Source organism: Microtus pennsylvanicus, chromosome 12, assembly GCF_037038515.1.
Source record: "Microtus pennsylvanicus isolate mMicPen1 chromosome 12, mMicPen1.hap1, whole genome shotgun sequence".
In the NCBI taxonomy this organism is placed as follows: domain Eukaryota; kingdom Metazoa; phylum Chordata; class Mammalia; order Rodentia; family Cricetidae; genus Microtus; species Microtus pennsylvanicus.
Window position 1 is genome coordinate 63,799,438 of NC_134590.1, and position 19,509 is coordinate 63,818,946.

General features: G+C 50.4%; 1 protein-coding gene across 1 annotated transcript; it reads left to right on the forward strand.

Annotated features, from left to right (window-relative positions):
* Positions 1-1,856: 1,856 nt before the first annotated feature.
* Spon2 (spondin 2) lies at positions 1,857-8,289 on the forward strand. The gene is made up of 6 exons (XM_075943991.1): positions 1,857-2,126; positions 2,653-2,872; positions 3,277-3,500; positions 3,572-3,763; positions 4,364-4,538; positions 7,562-8,289. The coding sequence occupies exons 2-6, from the start codon at positions 2,656-2,658 to the stop codon at positions 7,744-7,746; spliced, it is 993 nt and encodes a 330-aa protein (XP_075800106.1). The 5' UTR covers positions 1,857-2,126; positions 2,653-2,655; the 3' UTR covers positions 7,747-8,289.
* Positions 8,290-19,509: the final 11,220 nt, after the last annotated feature.

Here is a 19,509-nt window from a genome sequence, read left to right on the forward strand (position 1 = left end):
CCTTAGGGTCTCCAGCTGGGCATGGGGCATGGGACACGGGGCGAGGCTGGACTGAAGTTACCCACAGTGACTCCTGGCTGGGCAGAAGTCATTTCCTATCCTCTTCCTAGGAGCCTAAGCTCCTGTTAGTGGAGACTGTCCTGGCTAGCTCTAGGTACAGCACTGTAGCTGCTCCTAAGGACTACACACACACACACACACACACACACACACACAAGAGGAATGGGTATGGTTAACTTCATGTGCATACTCCATCTACCTGCTTAAAAAGCACAAGCGTCCTGGCTTCTGCAGCCCCCTCCTCCATCAACACTGTGAGCATCTTGGCCCCTGCAGTCCCCTCCTCCAACAACACTGTGAGTGTCCTGGCCCCTGCAGCCCCCTCCTCCAGCAACACTGTGAGTGTCCTGGCCCCTGCAGCCCCTTCATCATCACTATGAGCGTCCTGGCCCCTGCAGTTCCTGGAATGCTTGTCAGAAGTGAGAAACCTGGATCCTGTGACAAGCATGGTCCATAGATAGTTCCAGAACACAAGGGAAGTGAGGGGGACGGAGACCTCTGAATCAAAGGTGAAAAAGATCCTTCAGGGTCCATGAAGTCAAGTTCATCTCATAAGAGTATCTGTCTGTCTCTGTCTGTTCTCTGTCAAGGGACAGTGGGATTTTCCACGCTGCCTTAGGGAACCTTTACCTGAAAAGGGGAAGAGAGTCCTGGTCCTGATGTCCACTCAGGCTGGATTGTCTTCACGGCATCACTCTGCACCTTCAGCGAATGAGCTGTAGTAGAGACAGCGAACAACCATCTCCTCTCTGGAATTTGTGCTGCTTCTGAGTCACACATTTCTAATCAATTTGTAATATATACCTGCTCAGCTTAAGACATTGTCCAGGTTCCATTAGCATAGAACAACTTTGCTATTTACAGTGAGTTAGGTTTTCCTTGCACTTGCCGTGACTTGATAGTGTGGAGAGCTAGAACCCACAGACAGAAGCCTTAGGTGACTTGGTTGACGTTCAAGCCTGGAAGCCAGTGCCAACACACGGAGGACGGCTTGAGAAGTGCTGGAGTGGTTTGTCTTTGGCCTCTAGGCCTGCAGCCTAAATGCTGTATTCACAGTTACGGCTCTATGGCTGTGTTATTTATTTGCAATGAGGGTGAAGTCATTCGCTTTGTTTGCATTCTAGCCTCGTTGATTCTATTTATTCTCTCTTACTGTCTGTCTGACAGTCAAACATTAACTTGTTCCAAAACCCAGAATGTGTTTGGATCAGCTCTCTGGATATTTTGGTGTGTCTGGGGGACCCGGCAGAGGCTGAGTAAGATGTCTCCATTCCTCTCTCTCCTTAGTTCCTAGGCTCCATGGTAGTTTTGAAACTATTTTCCTTACACTGAGCTGCAGTAAACCCCAGAATATACTACCCTGTCCAAAGGAGGGACGGTGGCCTGGAGGCCAGGAGAAGGCACACCAACAGGGGGGTCTTGACAGCCTGAGCTGTTCTGATTTGGTTGGCGCGTGAGCCTTTATGTTGTATAGCTCAGACCCTGATGAGAAAGAGGAGACTGGCTGGCTGAAACCCAGAGTCCTAAAGCCTGAGCTGGTAGACCTGGGGCTCCTTAGCAACCCCCCAACACACACACACACACTCTCCAAGTGGAAAGTGTGGGCCATATTCTGGTAGCATCTGTGGCAAAGTTCTGACAGGCCCCAGTGTGGTCTCTGGCCCCAGATTCCTATCCTTGAATACAGAGCTCCTCACAACTACAACCCAGAGGAGGAGGGAGGAGAGAGGAGGGCGGAGAAAGAGCTGAAGACAAAGAAAGGGGTGCGGCAGGGCAGCAGCTAGCCGGAGGGGGCGGAGAGTGAGCTCAGCCTGGAGCAGGTCAAGGCTGTCAGAACTTGTGGGAGGGTTGAGGAGAAAAGCCCTGCAGCACTCAGGCAGAAACGCCTCTTGTCTCAAGTCCCCGCTGTCACTTTCTGGGGGTCCCCCCGGCACTGAGGCAGAAGACAGAAAGAGCTGGGACCTCTTTATTGGCCAGAGGCACTCCTAAGCTTGGGCATAAATAGGATCTCAGGGGCTCTGTCCTACAGCTGACAGTCCAGCAGGCTGCCCGGCTGCTCCTGCCAGGTGAGTGCCGTGTACACAGCCAAAGAGGCCTGGGGCTCCTGGAGCAGGAATCTGTGACACTCCAGACTCTCCTGGGGGATGGGCATGACCTGGGCTTTTCCGGTCTAGTCTCGTGCATAGCTAGTACATGAAGTGTATGTGCTAGGCACACTTCACAGTGGTGGAGACACAGCGTGGAACAGTCAGGAGTGTGCGGCTCCTGTGTCCTGCACTCGGTAGCGATAGCTGTAAGCCTGTTTAGGTTCTTTCTGTGCCTTGGGCTACGGCCCTGGAGGCTGTGAGTCTGCACGTTACCCTGAGGATTTTGTAGACCGGCAGTGAAACTAACCACGCACCCCATAACCTGGCGCCCTTCTCTTTCCTGGATAGAATTGGGGAAACTCTTGCAGGAACATTTTGGGGATGTAGGCATGTGTTTATGGTGTCTCACCAATCTGGAAGTTCCTTCTGTTCTCTTCTGGGGCTGGCTGGGCAGGGGCCTTCTTGGGACTAAAGGTGCCAACACTTCTCTCTCCCCCTGCTGTAGGTGATGGAAAACGGGAGTGTTTCCCTGGGCAGAGCTCTTTGGGCCTTCCTCCTGGCCATGCTAGGCTCCACCACAGGCCAGCCGCTGGGGGGAGAATCGGTCTGCACAGCCCGGCCCCTGGCTAGATACAGCATCACTTTCACCGGCAAGTGGAGCCAGACAGCCTTCCCCAAACAGTATCCTCTATTCCGGCCCCCTGCACAGTGGTCCTCCCTGCTGGGTAAGGACACCTTTCCTCCTTCTGCCCCATCCAGGAGGCTACAGTGCCTGCTGGCTGCCCACTTCACAGCACACAGCACAGGTCATTCTCAACTAAGAAACTCTCAACACAAAAGACACTTGCTAATTACTTACCATATTAGTGGCTGGCAGAGGGCACAGTGGTACCGGAAGGCTGGTGGGACACCGGTCACCCAGCCAGGGGTGTCCTAACAACTTAAGTATAAAGGACAATATTGTCTCTCTGTGTTAGGGGTGGATGTGGCTCCTTGTCATTCATCTGGGGAGCTGACATGGGGGAGGCATGGTATCCATTGTGGTCAGCCCCGTGGCATTGAAGTCTGTAGCTGCCAGGGGATGCTACCCACCCCAGCTGGCTACTCATGCAGTCAGGTCTTTGCACAGGGGCGGCTCACAGCTCTGACTACAGCATGTGGAGGAAGAACGAGTACGTCAGCAACGGGCTGAGGGAATTTGCCGAGCGTGGTGAGGCCTGGGCACTGATGAAAGAGATTGAAGCTGCTGGAGAGAAGCTCCAGAGTGTGCATGCCGTGTTCTCAGCTCCCGCAGTCCCCAGTGGAACTGGGCAGACCTCTGCAGAGCTAGAGGTGCACCCCAGGCACTCGCTGGTAAGTCTCTGCTGGTCCAGGAGAGGGTGTGTTCTGGGGCCGCAGCTGCTGAGCCTTCTGCTCCCATCTAGGTGTCCTTCGTGGTACGCATTGTCCCCAGCCCTGACTGGTTTGTGGGCGTCGACAGTCTGGACCTGTGTGAGGGGGGCCGCTGGAAGGAGCAGGTGGTCCTCGATCTTTATCCTCACGATGCAGGGACGGACAGTGGCTTCACCTTCTCCTCCCCCAACTTTGCCACCATCCCACAGGACACAGTGACAGAGGTAAGTAGTCCACAGTCTTTGCCCCACGGCATAGGCTGTATAGCCATTCCCCACGGCACAGGATGTCTAGCCATTCCCCACGCCATGGTGGGACAAAGAAGGTGGTCGGCGTGGTTGAGAAAATTTGTGAGGGCAGGCTGTTTCAGGGGGACCTCTGGGCCTCCTAGACTTTGGCTTCTCCTTGGAGAATAATCCTGTTTCTGGTGTCTGCTGGTTGAGAGTGGGGTGCTGGTCTGCCTGGGATCTGGCAGTATTACAGAGAGAAGTGCCCGATGCCGGGGCCTGCACGGCCCTTCCTTTCCAGTGAGGAGGCGTGTGTCATCCTGCCCGGTGCATCAGCAGGCACTCTATAGACAGGTGTCTCAGTGGAGCTGCAGTGTTGCCTCTGGGAGATGGAAGGAATGGCCAGTCTTCCTCAATCTTGGCAAGAGGCCATGTGGGCACCTCCAGCTGTGCTGGCCTTAAGAGCCACTCAGATGATACCCAAGTTGGGAGTGTTTGCTGGCACTGTCCTGCTTGATGCTGGGTACTGACTCAAACAGACACTTGAAAGTAGGCCTCCCAGACCCTTGTGGCAGCTTCTCCTCCTCTGTCACCCAGATAACATCCTCATCACCCAGTCACCCAGCAAACTCATTCTACTACCCACGCCTGAAGTCCTTGCCTCCCATTGCCAAAGTGACCTTCGTGCGGCTACGGCAGAGTCCCAGGGCCTTTGCCCCACCTTCCCTGGACCTGGCCAGCAGGGGCAATGAAATTGTCGACAGCCTCTCAGGTAATTTCCATGTTGCCCGTCTTCTGTTAGCCCCAGGTAGACAGGCTGGAAAAGCATGCTGGAGCTCGCTCTCGTGTTAACCCCCAGGTAGACAGGCCAGAAAAGCGTGCTTGAGCTCATTCCCATGTCACCACTGGCAGAATTGGGGTGAGAAGCCACAACTTGTTCCCCTGAGCCTGTAGGGTATACTTCGTCCAAGGTCATACACTAGGTCCTAAAGCCCAAAATAAGGTACAACAGGTGAGTTCCTTCTGCCCTAGGCTAGCCCTTGTCTTTAGCATAGATTCTGAGTTCACAGACTCTCCCAGGACTCCAAGGTCACAGGAAATTTGAGCCTGAGCAATTTCAAAGGGGAAGTCTTGTCACTTTTTAGGAGATGGTATTAATTTTTAAAGGTTTAGGATTTGGTGGGTTCAAATACTGTAGGTAAAACCTTGACAATATCTACTGTTGAAAGACCCTGAACGACGGAGAAAGACCCCAGATATGGTTAGGAACAGCATGCACCAGAAATGCACGCCGTGGCCTGCATGCCACAGCCCATAGGGATGGAGTGAAAACTCAGATGGCGGTTCCACCTCTGCCTCCGTTAGCCAAAAGAGAGGAAGACATTGGCGGAAGCCTGGCATTCATGATACTTCCATGGAGACTTGGGTCCTGCCTGGCTGTGGCCAGTGCAGAGTTCCCAATTCTCTAGGGCCAGTCCAGGGTTCTCCTCTTTCCACAAATGATTTGAGAGTCCGGAGAGTCCGCTAATAGGCACCTTGGGCTTTCATCCCTCAAGGGCCTCAGCTGGAGCCGAGGGAGCTGGGCATTGAGAGTGAGAATCACAGTTTGCTCACTGCACCGCAGCCTCCAGCCAGTCAGACGCCCAGCAGCCCTTGTGTGAGACCGCAGAGAGCAACCTGGCCGTTTGAGGCTGTGTTTCCCCAGTCCCTCACACTGGAAGAATAGAGAGCCTCTCGTGTGTTGGCAGGCCCCAGGATGGGCAAGCACCCCTCCAGACGGCCATAACTTATTTTCTTAAGGAGCAGGAATCAGCCAAGACCTGCCAAACTTCAAAGCCATTTCTCCTGTTGGCAGGAGCTGAAGGAGGCTCAGCTGCCAACTCATTTTCTCTAGCCACTTGGGATGGTCTCTGCCCTGATGCATTGGCCAGGCCAGCCTCAGGCAGAAGAATGAGCTTGTTGATGGGCTACGTAGCACAGGCATTTGAAGTGTGTATCTCCCACCACCATTCCTGATGGACAGTCCTGTAAACGCTGGACAGTGGCGTCACCTGGGAAGACAGTGCAGTCTTACGGGAAGAGTCACTTGCAGGCAGGCCACTGGAGGGGTCCTTTTGACTCACCAATGGGGCACTTAGACACCTGGTCAGGTCTGGGAAGGTAGCATGCTGGGAGTGCAAGGAGACACTGCAAAGGAAGGGCAGGCAAGGAAAGTAGGTGGGGATGGCACGGAGAAGAAAGCGTGGGAGTGGACGCTGCCCTCCGCTCTGGCTGAGGACCACATCTCTGGTGACAGGGAACTTCAGCAAGCCTACCCATAGTTATCACTGGATGGCATAGGAGCCAGCTGAGCACTTCCATACCCAGTACCTCTGAGGAACACAACGTGGCAAATTGTCCCAAGGTGTTCTTCGTCATGAAAAGCCATTGCCTGTAGCTAGGGCTTCTCACATCTGCCCACCTCTTCTACCTAATTCTCTCATGCCTTCATGACTGCTAGCCTGTCAGTGGAGTAGGGGCAGAATACCTGGCATGGTCCACATGAGTTTCCCTTGCTAATCTGGGCTCCTCAGCAGCAGACACCAGACCTTGTCTGGGATGAGTATATCCAGGAAGCTCCCACTAGGCCCACGTCTGCACCTCTCCCACTTTCGGCCACACACGGGTCATCCTGGGTCTGCTCCCCATAGGAATCTGCAGGGTCCAAGAGCTCAATTTGGGAAGCTCTCCCTGCAGACCAGGGCTGCTGCAAGCGTTCAGGCATCTAGCTATACCTGGAAGATGGGGGCTCAGGTATCTCATCAAGGCTGGCTGCCTGGAACCCTCGCTCTCAGGCAAGGGTCTAGGCAAAAACTGGGTCTGTTCATCTTTCCAAAGGGTCTTTGTAGGCCCTGTCTCACCTTTTCCTCCGAGGAGAGGGCTATTTCAGGAGTGGCCTACTGAATTTTCTAGAATATTCTGGGTACTGTATCTGACATCCCCAATCTCTTTTTGTTCCTTTCTGAATTCTTCCAACATCTGACTTGTTTCTGGGAGCTCTACACATTGATTGCAGTAGCACAAGGACTCATAAAAAACGGGGTCCTTCCCTGGGAGCCATTAGCCTGGCTACTGCTGCCAGCACCACACTGTCCTCTCATGACACTAGTGGCGGTGGCTGGTCTTCTGTAGATGATTGTTCTCTGCTGACTGGCTGGCTGGCTTAGCATATGATGGATATACGGGCAATTGCATTTTGCTCTGGAAAATGGAAATTACCAGGTTGTTTAGCCACATAACCCCAAACTGATTATTTTTAAATTTGTGAATATGATAGCAGCAGAGGAGACATAATCAAAAGGAACTCTACTGACAATGTTTGAGCTTCCTGGGTGTGTGTGGGGAGTAAGATTCCACAACCCAAAGGGTTTCCTGGCATCTGTAGGACTTCAGAAATGTCAGTTATGAAGGTCACTGGGGCCAGAGAGTCACCTCCCCTCAGAGAGGTCCCTGCTGTTGTAATGCCGCTTCCATAGCGGGTAAGATCCCACGACCCTTGCTGTCACAAGTTAGCCAAGGTTTCCTGAAGCTTATGTCTGGAGAGGAACAAGTCCAGCCAGCCATCTGGTTCTTGTTTGAGTGTATATCGTGATACCCATCATGCGTCTTGCTCTACACTCCCGAGAAGAGCAAGTGTTTTGTTCGGACTTTGGAGGAGTCTCCTGGGGTTGACGCACATATGGGGATAATCTCTTGTTCTTTTTTAAAGTATCTCTTTGTATAGTACTCATTGGGTCTCCCCTGGGCTTTGTCCAGTTCCAGAGACACCGCTGGACTGTGAGGTTTCCCTCTGGTCATCCTGGGGACTGTGTGGAGGACCATGTGGAAAGTTGGGAGCCAAGAGCAGAACTCGTTACGTCCGTGTTCACCCTGCTAACAATGGGACCCCCTGCCCTGAGCTTGAAGAAAAGGCTGAGTGTACCCCTGATAACTGTGTCTAAACCCAGACTCCAGTAACCAGCCCTTAGGGTCCTCTCAAGTCTTGGACTCAGATCCGGGCCACAAATGTTCCCGGGAGGCACATGCAGACAGGGAGAGGAGCTTGGGCAGTTTTGCACCATTTCCCACCATGGTTGGGCTGATGAATGCTCTGGACACAGAGGTTCTCAGTGGCAGGTAAGAGACAGGCTGCTTCTCCCACCGTGTGGTCCCTGAGGCTCATGGTCTGTTCTCCACAATGTCCCATGTAATTTATCACTGCGGCGAGAGGCTGCCGTCGACGCAGAGAGCAGGCACGCCGAAAACAGGCAGAGGATGCGGTAAGCCTGTGAGCCCCAGAACCACACTGCTGTCAGATACCTCAGGCCCACTGCTACCACTGCACCTGCTCCCAGAGGCCAACAATGCAGCTTCACACCGCTCGTGGCTTCAAAGAGGAGTGGCCACAGGAGAAACAGATGAAGGGGTCAGTTTGGGGAACTTGGTCCTCTTCTGTCACCAATCCCTTTGCATTTGAATAAAGGTTGTGTTTCTGACAAATGCCAGAGGGTGTGTTCTACCTTTCCTGGTCACCCTGCAGCAGAGGTGCTCATAGGTATGTACAAGTAGAAGTCACACATTCACAAGAACCCACAGTGACATCATGGCTGCAAAGTGGGTCCTGGACCAGAGAGGAGGAGACAGACTCATGGGATCTGTGCTGAGGATTCAGCTGCCAGGCAAAGCAGCATGAAAACAGTGCTCACACGTTCCAGACTACCACACAAAGACAGCATGACAGAGTGGGGATGTTCAGAGCAGCGCCCAGAGATCTGTCACAACCACAGGGGCCCTCGCTCTGCTCCTCCCCACCGATCATGAACAGGGGCCTCTCGGGAACCTGAGTATGGGCGCCCTACCCTCATCCATGTCCATGTCAGCTTTCTGTCTCTGTGACAAATTGTCTGAGACAAATGACCTAGAGACAGGAAAGGACTGTTCTGTCTCAGCTTTAAGCATGTCCGTGCATGGTCCTGCAGATCTACTGTTTAGGGACCAAGATGAGGTTAGCACATCATGGCAAGGACTGGCATGAGAGAAGGAAGGAGTGGCACTAAGGTCTTGTTGCCTCCTAGGGACGCTTCCCAGTGACCTAGGGACTCCCAACAGGTGCTACTTCTCAGTGTCACTCTAGGGGACATGAGCTTTGTTGACATCCCAGGCGCAAACTGAAACAGCTTTGAGGGCTCACTGTGGTCTGCCAGGGCCTTTCTTCTGGGTCAGGACTGCCTACTCCTTCTCCGGCCACTGAATTCTGAAGTCACCTAAGCATCTGACCCCAGAAGGTCACTCTGGGAATATCCTCCTAGCCCTGTCCCTCAGCTTGGATGTGAAGAACATGTCCTTCTTGCTTCATGGGAACCTTGGTAGACTACTCTTCTGACTGGCAGAGATCTTTGCCCCCGATGCTTCCGGGGTCAGACGCCAGGCCCACTGCCTACCATTAGGTATCTAATTCTCATTGAAAATTCTTGAACATAAACCAAGATCACAGGGTCACAAGTCTGGAGATTGCTGTGGAGATCTGAGAAACCTTCAATGAAAGCTTTCCTTAAGCATTTAAGAGGCTGAGACAGGAGGACTGCCATGAATTTGAGGATAGCCTGGGCTACATAGTGAGCTAGAGAGAGATCTTGGCTCAAATTAAAAAAAAGAAGAAAGAAAGAAAAGAAAAGGAAGAAAGAAAGAAAGGGGAAAAAAGGTTTTCTCTAATGTTCCCTAAAGGGTAACACCAGAGGAACTTTGGAGAGGAGCGTAAGACTGTCTGGAGGCTGTACTGGATATGTCCCCAGGAACATGCATATGGTCACCAACCCAAGACACACACAGAACACCAGTCCTCATGCCTTCGGCCATGGCATCGACAAACCATAAGAACAGACCCAGGAGGCACTAGGGTGGAATGCAGTCCCAGGGTATCAGTAATGTGTATTACACCAGGAGCTCAGAAGCCAAAGGAAGACCACAGAGATGTACACTCTATTTAAACCCCAGCAGATGGACTCGGTGCTCCAGCAAAATTATGACAGTTATGAGACCAGATCCACAAAACCATGAGCTGCTATGGAGTCTCCAGAAACCACGTCTTCAGTACTAGGACGTAGCTCTATGGCAAGTGCAAACGTGTGAGGTCGTGGGTTCAATGCCCATTACTGTAAAACAAAACAAAATGAAACAAGGGTGTGTATAAAAACTGGAGAAATCAACACAATGTCCGTAGTTCAGCTAATTACGCTCTCCCCAGGGCATACTCTGAGCCTCCGTGACACACCCACGGAGTTGTAGCAAGCCAGCCAACTGGCTGGGGTCCTCTAGCTCCACCTAAACGTAAGCTACACACAGGCGAAGAGAAGTGCTTCGGTGTCTAGGACCTAGCACCTGGCTTGGCACGTCCAGAGGCTTACAGTTCCAAGTCCTGAGAGCTAGGGCACTTTTGCTCTAGGCTCTACATGCTTATTACTCTGGGCTTTAACCCAAGTAACACTTCAACTTGGCAGGTACTGTAACCAGCAGTAGGTGGTAGCGGGCAGTGGGTTCTGGAACCCTCAGACCTATATCCCCAAGAGTTAAAACCCCTGAGTAACTAACATTACAGTTTCTTAGGCTTCAACCATTGGGGCTTTCTGCACTTGACAACAGCTAATATTAGAATTTGTGGAACTAGGGTGTTTAGAAACTTGGCTCCAAGGCTGGGCCCCATCTAGCCACCAGGGCCTCTAGTTTCTCTTCTCTAGCCTTTCCCAACACCTTTCTTCAGGTGCTGCTCTCTTCCCCTCTACCGCCATCTTTTCCTGTCTCCGGTTTCCATTTTCTCCACCTACTCTCTGGAATTCTCCACCTGCCATCTCATTGCTATTGTTATTATTATTGTCCCTGCCTTGGTGGAGTCAGCCCACAGCTGCCAGCTTCATTATTGCTACTGCTCAGTCCCACTTCATCTTTGAGTTCCCAGCTCATCTCAGTCTACAGATGATAAGATCAAAAGGAGGCAAGAAAAGGTCATTCAGGAGAAACCCAGTGTTTCAATACCAGAGGGAGCGCAGGGGTGTGTTCTGGCTATAGTGGTCTTCTGTAGCTGCTGGGGTCCTCAGAGTGACTTCAAAGTGCCCAAAGCAGCTTGGCTACTTTGAGGACAGTCTAGCTGCTGCTTATGAAAGGGCTGCCTGTCTGATGGTTCCTGCCCAAGGCTGCCAGGCATAGGAAAGAGCCACTCACCCCTCTGGACAGTTTTCATTCTCGGCAGAAGGCACTAAAGGTCATTCACAGCAAAGACTTCGTAGAAGTTTAACACAGAATAACTCCAACAGTATTTACCATCATACAACAGTATTTAACCATAGTTAACAGTGCTTAACTCCTGACCCAGGATGTGAGTGAGTTCCTCTGCTTTGTCTCAGAACAATCTCTGTCAACTTCTTTTTACTGTTATTACAACTTCTGAGAATCTACAAATGTTCTAAAATAGAAGGCTTTAAAAAGCCAGGTGGACATCCATAGCCCCAGTATTTAGGAGGCAGAGGTGGGAGGATCACAAGGTTGAAGCCAGTTTGGGTTACATAGGAAGTTGAAGGCCAACCTGGCCCCTCCAGCAAGACCCATTTGAAGAAGAAGAGGAAGAGGAGGGGGAGGAGGAGGAGCAAGAGGGGGAGCAGCGGGAGGAGGGATGCATAAAAACATCACTGTCTTATGAGTCTTCTCAAGGCAAGGACTCAGTTAAAATTCATGCTCTTTCTGGGCATGGTGGCTCCTGGGAGACAGAGGCAGGCAGATGTCTATGAATTCTAGTCCAACCTGGTCTACATAGTGAGTTCTAGGACAGGTAGTCAGGGATACGTAGAGAGACCCTGTCTCAATAAAGCAAAAACAAAAAACCAACCAACCAACCAAACAAAAAACTCAAACCAAACCAAAACTAACAACAAAAACCCAGGCTCTTCCCACTTCTCAGTGCAGAAGAGTAAAACTAGGAGCCCTGGTGACTAGAAGACTCCAGGACACTGCCAAGCTACCACGTTTCTCAGACACTCCTTGATGTAGGTGGGTCTTCTTTCTATGTGTTGCTTTTGTTGGTTAATTAATAAAGAAACTGCTTGACCTGATAGGTCAGAACATAGGTGGGTGGAGTAGACAGAACAGAATGCTGGGAAGAAGGGAAGTGAGTCAGACGCCATAGCTCTCCTCTCCGAGATGGACACAGGTTAGAATCTTCCTGATAAGCTACCACTTTGTGGTGGTAAACAGATTATTAGAAATGGGTTAATCAAGATGTGAGAGTTAGCCAGTAAGAGGCTAGAGCTAATGGGACAAGCAGTGTTAAAATTTATATAATTTCTGTGTTATTATTTCGGGGCATAGGCTAGCCAGGCGGCCAGGAGCCGGGCGGCAGGAACGCAGCCCACCGCTCCTTCTACAACTCCTAGTCCCAGAACAATAGCTCCTTCCTCTAGCTACATTTCTAAGTCCTCTTCCCTTATCCCACACCAATCTCCCTTTCTTTCTTCCTTCCTCTCATTCCTCCTCCACCTCCCGCCATGCCGTGGGGACAACCAGGAGACTTCAGGATGGCCACTGAGGGTAGCTCTGGACTGCAGCATAGAATCCTCCTAAAGCGGGTGCCCCAGCTTCCTTCAGCCGACAGGCCTGACAATAACTGTCCCTCTCTCAGCACACCTCAGCATCTTCAAAAGCCAGCAAGCTGCAAGGAACTCCTACACCATCATCCCTGAAAAGGCCCCAAGGCACAAACACCATTTTGTCTGGTTTACAGGGGCTTACATCAATTATCTACCTGAGCGTAGGCACCGTATGTCGCTACTTACAAACATCAATCTGACAACATTACCCATTGCAATGCAAACGCTTAACAAGCCAGTCCTTGTAACTGCTCCATTTCAAGGAAAGGACCACCAGGAGTGGCTAGGGCTATAGGGGTGGACATGCAGACATGTGTACGTTTTGGTTTAGTTACAGCCACTTTTTATTTCCATGCTGGAGAGAGCAAGAGGCGACATTCCAAGGGACATGCTGATAGCAGGTGGGTAAGATGGATTCTTCTGCTCGAGGCTGAGACACAGGTCATTTTATGGCATCACGCTAATCTCCCAAAGTCTGTATTATTCAGCAGTAGGTCTAACGCTTAATGGCTTTTCCTGCGATAGTTTATCGAGTTATGAAAATTGCCTTGAGGGTGAATTATATAATTCATAATACAGGAAGCCTACTTCTGACACCTTGGAATCCAAGCGTGATTTGTTTTCTGGGCTGTCAGATCTCCTTGAGCGGAGAAACCTCTGATGTCACTTAGCACACTAATTGTGGTTGAATACACAGAACGTATGTGGGGAATTCTGGCCTGGCCTTTAAAGCAGGGCACAGGAATGAGTCTACATGCATGCAGCTTCCTGGAACCCGCTGCACCTGAGGGGAGGGAGTATCCCAAGGAAGGCATGCCTCCCAGAACCTGACTTTGCCAACCACCCTGTCTTCGCACAGATTTCCGTGTGCTCTCAGATGCAAGCGTATTTCTACACAGGCGAGCCTCACCTTGATTCTGAGAAAGACACTAGCGTCCTGCAGTTTTCACACCATATAGAAACTCGGACAAGTCTTCCAACATGTAAGTCGGAATCAACACCAAATTTTCTGATTTGAATACAAGGATAAAATAGAATTTAAATGGAGTGTCATTCTTCACAAAACTGATTATGCATTTTCATACTCTATCTTTTATTGATTGATATTAAATTCTTTCAGCTCATCATGACCATTATTCGGTGTTCTACTTCCAAGAATAATAATCTGGTTTGAAAAATATTAAGTATATGCAGCAAGCATGGAGGCAGAGAACAGAGATGGAGTGAGGTGGAGCTTGGAGCCAGCAGAAAGGGAAGGAACAGGACAGAGGGAATCTGTGTAGTTCGGTTTCCCCGTGTCTGTCACCGAGGGAAGAAGCTGTGCTTCCGGTCAGGGAGTTTGAACAATGCCCTGGTTCCAGATCTCAGCCCCGCTACCTACCAAGGAGCCCGTCACCTCCCTCTTCTCTGGAGTAGAGACAACGGAGATGATGTGGCAGCGCCTACTCCTTTGGATCATGAGGCTGGGCCTAGCACACAGGTGATGCCAGGGTCTGCCAGTGTCTGCCCGGTGTGCTCTGAGCAGGGGAACATCTGGATACCTGGAAAAATCCTGGCACGCTGACCAGTTTTCTAGTAACTCATGAGTTTTCCAACTTGGATGTCGAGGAGCCATGGAGGAGTAAGAGGGACGACCGCCCACATTTGTGACAGGCTGAAGAGTCACTGGGCCCCTGGAGTGGCTGAAGAGACCAGACCAGTGCAGCTGCACAGTGCTCTGATGGCCACAAGAGGAGAGGCCCTGACGTGTTTTCCCATAGTCCCTCTGTCTCATGCTTTAGCTAACCCAGGGTTAATTTCAGGAGACTTTGAAACAAGTCAGCTCATAAGTCGTGAGGTGTGCTTAGAAAAATGTCAAATTATAAGACCCCAAATACAAAGGGGCACTAGAGAAAGATCTACAGACAAGGTAGAAAGGGACTTAAAGAATTTTAATCATAGAAAGAAAATAGGGAAACATGAACATAAGGAGAATTTTAACTATTGGAATCTTTAATTTAAGCACACATATAAATACCCACAAGAGCTGGGAACTACTCTGTCTGGAACTCACGGAGTGGATTCAATAGAAGGCAGCAAGAAGGGCCTAGTAAAGGAGACTGGATAGCCAAGCTGGAAGAGGCCTCAACAGAAGCAGGAGCGAAGAGTCAGAGTGGGGGGTACAGAGGAGCCAGGCAGAGGAACACACTCGCCTACGCGGAGAGACAAGGTAGAAAGTAACAGCAGCGACACGCAAGAATTGTCCAAACTGATGAGACTAAAGAGCCCAGTGTGCCCAGTGGAGGGAACGTGGGGAGCCACACAGGTACCCTGCAGTCCAGCTGCTGAAGGCCACCTGAGCCTCCTGGCTTTAATAACAACTGCCTTTCTGGATATGCCAGACAATTACTCATATCCTATAAAAGAAAATTCCCAGCATTTCATTTTAAACATCCCTTTAATGAAAACATTTTTTGTATGCCCATTTTTGTTTCGTGTGCTGTGGGAACCCATTGGGACAGATTCACCAGGTTCCCTGGAGCCAGGCAGGCATGCCTATGTGACCTGTCGCCAGCAAAGGCTGTGTTCTCACATCCACTGAGTTGAAGAACCCGCAGAGCCTGTGGCATGCCTTGGCTTCCCACAGTGCACATGATCACTAATATGCTCCTATTCTGAAGTTACTAGTAAGATGTAAACACATGCTTAAAAAGGTCTGGAATTGCCAGGCAGTGGTGGTCATACCTTTAATTCCATCATTCAAGAGTCAGAGGCAGGTGGACCACTGTGAGTTCAAGGCCAGCCTGGTCTACAGAGTGAGTTCCCAGACAACCAGAGCTGTTACACAAAGAACCTTGTCTCTGGAAAACAAACAAACAAAATCAGAAAAACAAAACAAAGCAACAACATCAAAAGATCTGTACCCATAGGTACAACAAGGGCACATATAAACTGTGCATGGACTCTGGTGAAATACGCCCTTCTAGAAAGTTCGGTAGATGACCTCAGAGCCGGTCATCAAGATATGCTTTCTCAGTAGGACTGAACATGGACTGTAAGGGACCTGCAAAAACTACCACTTTAGAGGCAGAAAATACTTTAAAGTCACTTTGATTGTCTGCTAGCTGGTGACTCTGAGCCATCTTGGTTAGAAGCAGACAAAGTGGCCCTGGGCAGGAAAGCCCCTGGGCATGTTCCTGGCCTGCTGCAGGTAATCTGTCAAGGCTGGCTTCCACCTCTTGGACTTTGTCTCTACCTTGCTAACTCGGCTTCAGAGTTCCTGCTCTAAGCCTGACGGAGAAGTGGGTGTGTCTTCAGCCTTAACCCTCCCTGAGTGAAGAGACGTCTGAGAAGCACGAACCATGCTCAGCTGGAAGCTGAGGGGAGACCGTATGGGACTTATCAACCAAGGGCTTGCAGCCAAATCCAGCAGAAGAAACCCTTGCCTGGAAACACCTGCAAGAGATGCATTCTGTGTATGTAATCTTGTTTTTGTTCCTTTGACTGGCAATGTCCCTTAAAAGACGGAGAAGGCATCGTTGATGGTTAAGTCTGAGGGGAGAGGAGAGGAACGGGGCGGGAAGCTGTGTTTGCAACTCCTCTGGCGTGGTAAGCTCCTTGGAGAGTTGTTCTCATCTCTCTCTCTCTCTCTCTCTCTCTCTCTCTCTCTCTCTCTCTCTCTCTCTCTCATCTATCTATCTATCTATCTATCTATCTATCTATCTATCTATCTATCTATCTATCTATCTATCTATCTTCTATCTATCTTTGTTTTTACATGCCCACTGCAGTTTCCCCTTCCTCCTAGTCCCTCCCTTTCCTTCCCTCCCTCCCCACCCTCCAATCCATTCCTCCTCTGCTATTTCTCTTGAGAAAAGGGCAGGCTTTGGATATCAACCATGAGTATCAACCAGTCATGCTATATCAAGCTGCAGTGAGACTTCTGTTAAGGCTGGGTGGGGCAACCCAGTAGGAGGAAAAGAGGTGAAGGACCAGAAAAGAGTGTGAGGGTTTGGGGGAGAATGTGTCTTTTACTCCATGGGTTTTGAAACCCTCGCTATGGTGTGAGCACAGTGGCAAGGCACCATGTCTACAGGTGACCGGTGTGGAAGCTTCTGTCCCAAGGAGTTCACTGTGCAGACCTTGCTCCATGGCATCCTCCTCCCATAGGCAATGCATCTCTCCTGACATCTGCTGACCGCATGGGGTACGGCACTGCTCCCTGTTACTCTAGCCTGCCCAGGGACAGAAGTGGAGTGGCACGTGCTTAGAGCCAGAAGAATCTGGGCAGAACCAAGCAGATAAAGTGATATTCCAAGAACAGTGGCATTTTAACAGGAGGATCAAACTGGCATTCGTCAGCTCAGAATCAATCACCGAGCATATGCTTTAGAACACACTTACACTCAACTCAAATATTCACCGAATCTCTACCACATAGCCAAGTCTGCTCTGTCTACCCTATAGCCCTGCTCCACCTACCACTAGCCAAGCCTGCTCTATATACCACTAGCCAAGCCTGCTCTATCTACCACATAGCCAAGCCTGCTCTATCTACCACATAGCCAAGCCTGCTCTATCTACCACATAGCCAAGCCTGCTCTATCTACCACATAGCCAAGCCTGCTCTATCTACCACATAGCCAAGCCTGCTCTATCTACCACATAGCCAAGCCTGCTCTATCTACCACATAGCCAAGCCTGCTCTATCTACCACTAGCCAAGCCTGCTCGATCTACCATATAGCCCGGTTCTATCTACCACATAGCCAAGCCTGCTCTATATACCATATAGCGAAGCACTGCTTCAGGCTTACTACAAGCCTGGAGGTTAGAATAAGGGGGAATAAGATGTCTCCTGCTCTCAGGCACTTCAGAGAACATAGATGAATGCATACACTGTTCCCAAGAGGCACTCACGGAGGCAACCATGCTGGCACAAACAACTCCATGTATGTAGCTGTGGGGATGGGAATGAGCAAATCTTACAATGGAAAGGTGTGGCTATGGACAGAACAGTGGTAATCCAACCACCCACACAAGTGGCAGCCAGAAGGGTGAGCCACAGGGGCTTTGGTGAAATGAATCCCCCAATTCCATACACAGTGAGCTCTGGAAGGAGCTCAGAAGGGAAGACAGAACTAGAACCAGAAGTTTCTGAGAATGGCAGGTGCACACAGTCCTCTAGGTGATGTGGAAAGCGGCCTTCCACAGTCATCGTGAGCTCTTCTCTAGAAGCAGTCAGCTGCCTCGGCAGAGTGGCTTGTCACCTTTGGCCCTGCTGCCTGAAAGGTCAGTGTTGCCCATGCGTTGAGAAGACATGCATACTCTGCTCTTTGCTCACACAGTGACCTCCAAAGGTCACGAGGGCCTGTTGCTGCTGCAGGTCCCTGTCCTTGGTGACTTTCTGTCCAGTTAACTGAAGCACTGAGAGAGGGGTGGAAGTCTCAATTTGCCCAGTTCTTTCTGGATTTGGTCACAGTACCCCATGTGTTTGGAGACAGCCATCATTTGGTGATCTTATGTCTCTCCACCTCTCCGCTCTGATGTCCGCTTTATCTGAGCCATTCAAGCTTTTTTAACCTCCTGCCTGAATGGCCTGACTTTTAGTTCTTAACCCCTGATAGCCCTGTGCTCTAAATGATTTTTCCATAGCCTGCATTATAGCTATGTCACTGAAGCCCATTCTGACAGTCTCTGTCTAGCCCCTGTTGAGGCTATGTTACATACCTTGTAGTTATTAATAGCAGACGTTATGACTGCCATTTTATTATTTTCTTTTCATTCTTTTTTGTCTTTGTTTTCCATTCTCTGTCCACTTGTGGGGTGCCCAAACATTTTATATTTTACTTTGCTATATATAGAATTTTTTCCACTATATCTTTCTATAGTTTTATTGCTCATTAATATCCCCTAGTATGAATATCTTATAATTTTAAGATGAACATAAAACCCTACCTATACCATCTTGAATTATCTTAAATATTATCTCCTTAGACACAGAAAGGCACAGCAATGTTTGAACTTTTGCTTTCAATCATCAGCCACTTTAAAAAGTGGACAATTGTGGGCATGTTGCTGTGGACACAGCACTGGGGAGGCAGAGGCAGGTGGGTCTCTATGAGGTTGGCCTCGTCTACATAGTGAGTTCCAGACCAGCCGAAGCAATACTGTGAGTCCTGGGATGAAAGGCATGACCATGCCTGGCTAAGAATTCTTTTTTGTTTGTTTGTTTTTTTGTTTTTTTTGTTTTTCAAGACAGGGTTTCTCTGTGGTTTTGGAGCCTGTCCTGGAACTAGCTCTGTAGACCAGGCTGGTCTCGAACTCACAGAGATCCACCTGCCTCTGCCTCCCAAGTGCTGGGATTAAAGGCGTGCGCCACCACCGCCAGGCCTAAGAATTCTTTTAACCTGGGCTGACTCAGCCATTAAAGGCTAGGCTCACAACCAAAAATATAAGAATTCTTTTAACCCGAGTGTCCTTGACTTTCTTAATCTTAATTTCTATTGATCTGAGAGTATCCTTGAGAATATTTTGTTGTGTATAGGATTCTGGTTGCTTTCTTTCAGTGTTGAAGCATGTACCTCCACCTGCTGGTGTGTGCTCCTGGTGTGTCTCCACCTGCTGGTGTCTGTGCTCCTGGTGACTCCACCTGCTGGTGTCTGTGCTCCTGGTGCCTCCACCTGCTGGTGTGTGCTCCTGTTGTCTCCACCTGCTGGTGTCTGTGCTCCTGGTGCCTCCACCTGCTGGTGTCTGTGCTCCTGGTGCCTCCACCTGCTGGTGTCTGTGCTCCTGGTGTCTCCACCTGCTGGTGTCTGTGCTCCTGGTGTCTCCACCTGCTGGTGTCTGTGCTCCTGGTGTGTCTCCACCTGCTGGTGTCTGTGCTCCTGGTGTCTCCACCTGCTGGTGTGTGCTCCTGGTGTGTCTCCACCTGCTGGTGTCTGTGCTCCTGGTGTGTCTCCACCTGCTGGTGTCTGTGCTCCTGGTGCCTCCACCTGCTGGTGTGTGCTCCTGGTGTCTCCACCTGCTGTGTCTGCTCCTGGTGTGTCTCCACCTGCTGGTGTGTGCTCCTGGTGTCTCCACCTGCTGGTGTGTGCTCCTGGTGTCTCCACCT